The sequence below is a fragment of the Lycium barbarum genome, chromosome 12 (assembly GCF_019175385.1).
Source record: "Lycium barbarum isolate Lr01 chromosome 12, ASM1917538v2, whole genome shotgun sequence".
Lineage (NCBI taxonomy): Eukaryota > Viridiplantae > Streptophyta > Magnoliopsida > Solanales > Solanaceae > Lycium > Lycium barbarum.
In genome coordinates, this window is record NC_083348.1 from 98,074,340 (window position 1) to 98,082,275 (window position 7,936).

Here is a 7,936-nt window from a genome sequence, read left to right on the forward strand (position 1 = left end):
AACAATGCATAAACATTTAACAATTAACAATTAACAATTCATAAACATTTAACAAATAATGAATTAAACAAAAAAAAAAACAAAAAAACGGAACAGTGGCCTAAGCCACTACCCCCAGCCGATCAAACCCAAAAAAAACTGATTTTTTTTTATTAATGATGATTAAATGTTAAACATGCATGAAATATAATGTATATAACAAAATAATAACAAAAGTTCATAGTAGAAAACCTTAATCGAAGATTTTTTGTAGATATTTTAATCGAGTTGTACGCCGCTTTTTCTCAAAATTCAAACTTAGAATCTTGCTCCTTGACTTGAATATACCAAGAATCTAAACTTTCCGGATGAAATTTACTAGAAAATGACGTTTTTAATGGGTGGGGACCACGGAAACCTGCCCTCCAATGGCGTTTTTGAAAAAAAATTGCCACTGGAGGGGGCAGTGGTGGAACCCGATCGGGTTATAGTGGTAGACTATAACGCATGATTTTACTGCGTTATAGGAGAGAGACAAAGTCCTATAACGCAGTAAAATCATGCGTTATACGGTGCTTCGTATTCCGTATAGCGCATTATTTTACTGCGTTATAGGACTTAACGGGTCCGTCTCCGTTAGTACTATAGCGCAGTAAAATACTGCGCTATAGGTACTTTAGTAACTTTTTTTTTATTGGACATTTTGATTTAAAATGTTTTTTTTGAAGCTATTTTAGTTCCGGACTCTATTTTTTATCCATTTTGCCACCTCTTTTTGGCAAGAAAAAAAGATCAGGAATTGTGAACCACGCGCTGAAGAAGTGAGAGTGGTGAAGATTAATATCGTGAGGTTAATTAATATGATGTGTACAAGTGAGAAAGCCATTGGCCAGTGAAAGAGCAAAATGAGGCAAAGGGGGCCCTACTCCCGTACTCTTGGATTGGACATTTCTGGAAAGTTTTTACTTTTATTGCTATTATTCCAATTTCCCTTTTCTGAAACCAAACCTCTGTGCTGTGGACCTGACTTACAATAATTCCCCTCTATAGTTTTATTCCCAATAATACCCTCCCCTTCAACGCCTATTTGCCATCCCTGTTTCCTAAATAGTAAAAACAAGATGAAAACAAGAGCGCTGAATTCTAGTGGTAAAAGAAAATGACTAATTTTAAGGGGTCGTTTGGTGCATGGTATAAGCTGGAATATCTCGATATTAATTTTTTGTATTATATTTGGTAGAAGGTATAAATTTATCTTGGGATTATTTTATACCATCTTTCAGATGATATAAAATAATCCCAATAGATGGGATAAATTAGTCCCGAGATTATAATCCCGGAATAATTTTGACTACCTATCAAACGACCCCTAAGTGTTGTAGGATGGATATAGAGAAATCTCAAGTTTAAACCTTATAGAATAAACAAATTGAGTACAAATATCGAGTATGTGTTTGGACATAATTTTGGTTGAAACTTGAAAAAAGTATTTTTGAATTTGAAGTTGATAAAAAATGATATATAGAAGTTGAAATTGTGTTTGGAATTTTGAAATACATTTCATTTGAGAAAAAATTAACGTTTTGTGAGTTGAAAAAGATTTTAACCAGTTTATTAAGCTTGAAAAATCTCATCTTCAAAAACTAACCAAAGAATTATGGCCTGTTTGGCTGTGAAATTTTTTCACTTTTTTCCGGATTTTTTTTCACTTTACTTGAAAATTAGCGTTTGACCATGAAAATTCCAAATACAAGCTTTGAAGTTGTATTTGAAATTTGAAAAACATCTTAAACCTTATTTTCACTTTTTTTCTCACTTTTTTCACTTTCATTACATTCAAACAACTAAATATTCTTTGCAAAAATTATAACAAAACACAACTCCAACTTCAAAATTCCAAATAAAACGAATAATTTTTGGTTTTCATGACCAAACGCCTACTTATTCAAATGTATATCCAAATACTAAACAATAACATATCCATATAATATTCTATATTTTTTTAACGGCTCCTTATTCTTTACTAAACCTAACCTAATCCCAATCCTCAATTGATGGATATCAATTGTTGAATGATTAAAAAATAATTTAAGTTATGTATATTGATAGTCTAGCTTTTTTTATGCTATCAATGGAATTTTCTTTTGATAGCAAGTAATTGTTATTTTTATTAAATTACTAATTATAGCAGTATTTGTCAAGAAATTTACGTGTGACAATTGTGTAAATATTTTTATTGAACTATTTAGTGCACAACATTTAAACTTTGGGTGAAAATCATTTACACCCCCAACTATGCTTTAAAATCAAACTCCCCCCTCAATTTTGAACAATAGACATTCTCCCCCCTTTATCCTAATTGAATTTTTTAAATGCCTATTTTACCCTTACATTATCAACTTTTGTCTTCCTTTTTCACTTCTTTAAAATCATGATATTTTTCATTTTTTTTAATTTATGTAACAAATTTCTTATAAAAAATAAATATTATTTTCTAGGCGAAAAAAAAGTGAGAAATACTAATTGAATATATAAGTTAATGATGTTCTATAATAAAATAAATTAGTAGAATAAAAAAATATTAATCTTATTAAAAATAATCAAAACTTTAATATTTAATTTATACAAGTGAAAATTAACAGGTCATAATACTTTTATAAATATACTTCTGTGCAAAAACAATTAAAAAATAGAGGCAAATTTTTAAAAATGATTTATGTATACTGTAAATGAATTTTATTATAATTTAAGAAATATTCTATTAGTGACAATCAAAACTTGTTTATTCATATAAACAATAGAGAATAAGAGAGAAGTGAAATTTAAATATATACACATGCATGGACATACAATATATACATAGTTACTGCATATAATGTTGAAATAACAATCATTAAAAAATAGCATTCGATTTTGTTACAAATTCAAAAGTATTATTATACTTATAATGTTAATGAACTTAAATAAGAATCTACAAATACCTAGATTAAAAAAATGTTATATATAAAAATGTATTACATAAATGGGGGATTGAAAAAATCAAGAGTGAAATAGTCATTGCATAGGATAAAAGGGAAAAAATATCTATTGTTCAAAATTGAGGAGGAAATTTGTTTTTTAAAATAAAATTGAACCTTTAAACTTTTGAAGAAATAAAAATAAAAAGAGTACGAAAAGAAAAATCTACGAGAGAGAGACAAAGAGGATTTGGCTAACGTGGGAGTAGATGAAGGAAAAGGATATAACAATTAGCGTGGCTAATAAAGGTAATGGAGTAGTAAGTCATCCATTCAGTCTTGCCGCTGTCTATTTCCATTAGTGGAAATTTTATAAATATAATATTCAATTATTCAGAGAGACAGAAAGAAAAATCAAGGAATGGATGGAGAGAATGCTTTTCGATTTGGTTAACGTCGGAAAGTTGCGTAAGAAAGAGACGCTTCTTTCTTTATACTCCCTCGATTTACTTTTACTTTTTCACCGTAAATTTCGCACATTCTTTAAGAAATAATAAATAAAATGCATATTTTATCATAATATTCATATTAATTAGTGTATAATTATATTGAATTTCAAAAATAATTTGAAATGAATAATTAATTCTAAGAATGAAACAAGAAAAATATTTTTTTTTTCTTGATATACAAAAACGAACAAATAAAAGTGAAAATCTATTTTTAAAATAATGAATAAGTAAAAGTGAACCCAGGGATTACGAAATTTTCTACCCTTTTGTTTGTAAAGCAACCAACAAGAAAATATCACATAGCTAGATTTCGAGATCAGTAAAGTTACTATGGCACACAGTTTTCCTTTCATAAAAGTATGTAAAGAGACAGATTAAAAACGCTTGACTACTGCACTGCAAGTAGAAAAAAGTGAATGAACTAGTTAAGGTACAAAAGCAAAAGTTTTAATGAATGATTGAACAAGAGACAAAGGCAAGTTACTAGGGAGCTCGAAAAAAGAAAGGTGGGGTTGGAATCATTTGGTCGCACTCATACCACGTTAAACAATTTTAAGTTAACAGTTGTAAATTAGAGTAAAAATAATCATGTTTAGTAATAAATATATATTTTTTATATTCATTAATTTGATATAACCAAATGCCAGTAATTTATTTCCATATAAGTATTAAGTTTGGGTGGCTGCTTTTCTGCTAGGGTACTAAAAGTGGCCTCGTCCATGTCTGTATTGGGCATCTAAGAGAGGAATGGCACAAGATCTAGTGAAATACTACAAGTAGTTAATAGTAGTGGGAAACATATATCTAACCCTATCTCTCTCCACTAACTTCTTTTTTTTTCTTCCAACAACTTAACCTCTCTATAAGTCGTAGGTTTCATGTTCTTTCAACAAACTCAGCACAAACCTTTTTGATTTATCATCATTATTATTTTATATATATTCAACTCCACGCATCTTATTTAGACAGACATAGAGAGAGAAAAAGAAACAAACACAACTAGAAGTAGAGAGAGAGAGAGAGAGGATATTTAAAAGTTTAGGAAACTCAAAACAAGTCCTTTTGTAGCAAATAGCCATTGCCCCCGCCCCCACGCCACCCACCCAACCCACCTACACCCCACTGATGAGAGGAGCTGACTCATAAAAAATCTGCAAAAAATTTCAACTGTTTTAATTTCCATTTTATAGTTTTGGGATATTTGGATTTGTTGGAGTTTAGAGAAATGTGGGATCTAAATGATTCTCCTTATCAACGAAGAGATATTGATGAAGTAGAAGGTTGTTCTTCTCCTATAGAGATTGAAGGTGATGATGACAAAGGTAAACTGGTCGGATCCGTTTCGAATTCAAGTTCATCAGCAGTAGCTATTGATGATAACATTTCTGAAGATGAAGATGGAGAAAAAGGGAAGAAAAAAAGAAGTGCTCCTAGCAAAATTTTCGGGTTTTCAATGGTGGGCCCTGGTAACGGCGACGAGGAACAGGAACAGCCGGTAACCCGTCAGTTTTTCCCTGTTGATGAGTCTGACACAACGGCTGCTGCTGCTGCTGCAAATGGATCAGCGAATTTTCCAAGAGCCCACTGGGTTGGAGTTAAATTTTACCAAAATGAGCCACTTGGCAACACGGGATTGGTTAAGCCTATAGATGTGGTTCAGCAGCAGCAACAACAGCCTATGAAAAAGAGCCGACGTGGACCAAGGTCTAGAAGCTCACAGTATCGTGGGGTTACCTTTTACCGGAGAACTGGCCGGTGGGAATCACACATATGGTGAGCACTTAATTAAGCTGAAAATTATTCCGTTAGGTCCATGGTCCATTTATTATAAGAATTTAGTTTCCCTGCTTTTTTCTCATTTGCTTTAATAATCTTTCAGGGATTGTGGAAAGCAAGTTTATCTAGGTATGTGATCTTCATTTGTTTAAAATAATTTTTAAGCTAATTAGTATTTAAGGAAAATTAATCTGACTTTCCTGAACGGGTTTTCCGTTGTATCATTTCTGTGTAGGTGGATTTGATACTGCACATGCAGCAGCTCGGTGAGCTTTTGGTTCTTAGCACTAGTTGTTCTTTGATTATTTGTAATATCGTTGTATCTAATGTATTTAAATTTAAAATAAAATAAAAATTACAGGGCATACGACAGGGCAGCTATTAAATTCCGAGGAGTGGAGGCCGACATAAACTTTAGCTTAGAGGATTATGAGTCCGATTTGAAACAGGTAATATCATGATCAGATCAACGTGACAGAGTAGGAAATAGTGTGTTTTATATTCCTTTTTTTATTTAATTTAATTTCTGTGTGCCTCTCTAGTTGGAGTACTTTTGTTCAATCCTAGCCTTTATCTTAAACAGTGTTTTTTCCTTATCTTCAACAGTTGTTTGCTTTAACGTTTTAGTGCCAAGTTTTCGGTGGACGCCATTAAATTGGACGAAGAATGTTTTTTGATTTCATTTTCTATTTTTCTTGATGTATGATACAGATGACAAATTTAACAAAGGAAGAATTTGTGCATGTGCTTCGGAGACAAAGTACTGGATTTCCGAGGGGAAGCTCCAAGTATAGAGGGGTAACTTTGCACAAATGTGGTAGATGGGAAGCTAGAATGGGACAGTTCTTAGGCAAAAAGTAAACAGAATTTTAAAAAATCCTATCCTAATTATTATTCTTCTGAATGGGTTCAATCCATTTTCAGAGGAATAATGCTTTTGCGTCCATTCCATTCTTGGCTAGCTTAACTATTAACTTCTCATTTTTCGGTTTGTTTTTAACAGGTACGTTTATTTGGGACTCTTCGATACCGAAATTGAAGCTGCCAGGTGTGTGGTTGCAGTGTCGAATTTATTCTTCCTACTTAATTTCCATTTCTTGCTCGCTACTGGTGAGCCTGAGGCCCTTTATTTACTGACTATACACTGGGGATAACGTTCTTATTTTATTTTATTTTATTGTATAGGGCGTATGATAAAGCTGCCATCAAGTGTAATGGGAAGGAAGCAGTTACTAACTTTGATCCCAGCGTTTATGAAAATGAACTGAACTCAACTGGTAAATACCATACTGCTTTTATTTGCTTTCCATTTGGTAAGTTTCTGTAATTTTACAAAGTATTTATTCGTGTGAAATCCCAGAATCTACCGATAATGCGGCAGATCACAATCTGGACTTGAGCTTGGGTGGTTCAAGCTCAAAGCAAGGAAGTAGAGAAATAGGAGATAATAGAGGTCAAAATGCGTCACCTATGCAATTTGATTTTGATTGGAGGCAACATGGCTTAAGGCCTGAGGTATACATACATGAATTGCTATTTTTTGTTTTCCTTGTGCATTTATCTTTCTTCTTATGTAACATGTTTTAATTTCCAGAAGCAATCTGCCCCAATCGATGCTCGAAGAAGAGATAATGGGTACAATGAAACAGAAACCTTGCAACTATTGAGCCAAACACACTTGCATTCTCCGGTCTTCTTGAAGCATAATAACAATAGTCAGGTGCAACGGTTCGGCCAATTTATGAGACCGGGCGATCAATCCCATATGATCCAAATGTTTCCACCACAATACGGCTCATCAAATTATCAAGTGAATATCCTGTTTTATCGTCTACGTTTACATTTCTTTTCGAATCAACCTTTGTTTTTAATTGTTGTAGCTTGGTACAGATTCAATTTCCAAGCGGCAGCAATGGAGGCAGAATTGGAGCTACAAATGTAGGAGATTTATCGCTCTCAACGAGCAATGGTTCTTCACAATGGCAATCCAGTTTTCCTCCACATATATTTGCAGCTGCTGCAGCATCATCAGGATTCCCTCAGCAGATACAAAGACCTCAAAATTTGTCATCAGAAAATGGCTTCCATCACTCTCTCATGAGACCCTCTTGATCATACTCCACTTCTTGACTTGCCATTTTCTTCTTGTGTTTTTATAAGCTTTGTAAAGAGTAAAGGGTTGAGGTTTTTTATTTTACTCCATATTAATTACCCAAGGATCTTGGTTGCAACCCGAAAAAAAAAATAGAAAAAAAGGGTGGACAAAAGTTTTGGGAAATTCCAACTCTTTGTAAAAGTATGTCTCCACATTTGTCCGATACTAACTGAAGGAAAGATTTTCAACTAGACTTCTATTAGATTCTTCTGACTATGAACTGCCAATTTGCTCCATTCACAGTTGTACTGTTTCGCCCACCTCCCATTGTAAATTGTTTTCATCTGGCGCTTCTCAAGCATTATTATATTTTTTTTATTTGCTTATTTTTGTCTTTATTCTTTTACTTGTAACAAAAGCCCAACAACAAATTCCCATTAGAGTAATGGTGGAAACTGGAAAGTCCCTGATTGTTGTCCATTTCTGAGTTCTGTTACAAAGATGGAATAAACAAATTAAGAGAAATTTGGGGAAGAGTGAAAATGCCCGTCCTTGGGTAATTTATCTGCAATGAGTAAAAAAGAGTAATAAAACTCTTATCACAAGTACGAAACATCATC

At 32.7% G+C, this 7,936-nt stretch overlaps 1 protein-coding gene across 1 annotated transcript; it reads left to right on the plus strand.

The window, feature by feature from the left end:
• Window positions 1-4,240: 4,240 nt before the first annotated feature.
• On the plus strand, window positions 4,241-7,578 carry LOC132622571 (AP2-like ethylene-responsive transcription factor TOE3). The gene is made up of 10 exons (XM_060337191.1): window positions 4,241-5,218; window positions 5,325-5,350; window positions 5,457-5,487; window positions 5,583-5,670; window positions 5,933-6,078; window positions 6,225-6,269; window positions 6,407-6,498; window positions 6,582-6,736; window positions 6,816-7,031; window positions 7,112-7,578. Exons 1-10 carry the CDS (start codon window positions 4,671-4,673, stop codon window positions 7,331-7,333), a joined length of 1,569 nt encoding a protein of 522 aa, XP_060193174.1. The 5' UTR covers window positions 4,241-4,670; the 3' UTR covers window positions 7,334-7,578.
• Window positions 7,579-7,936: the final 358 nt, after the last annotated feature.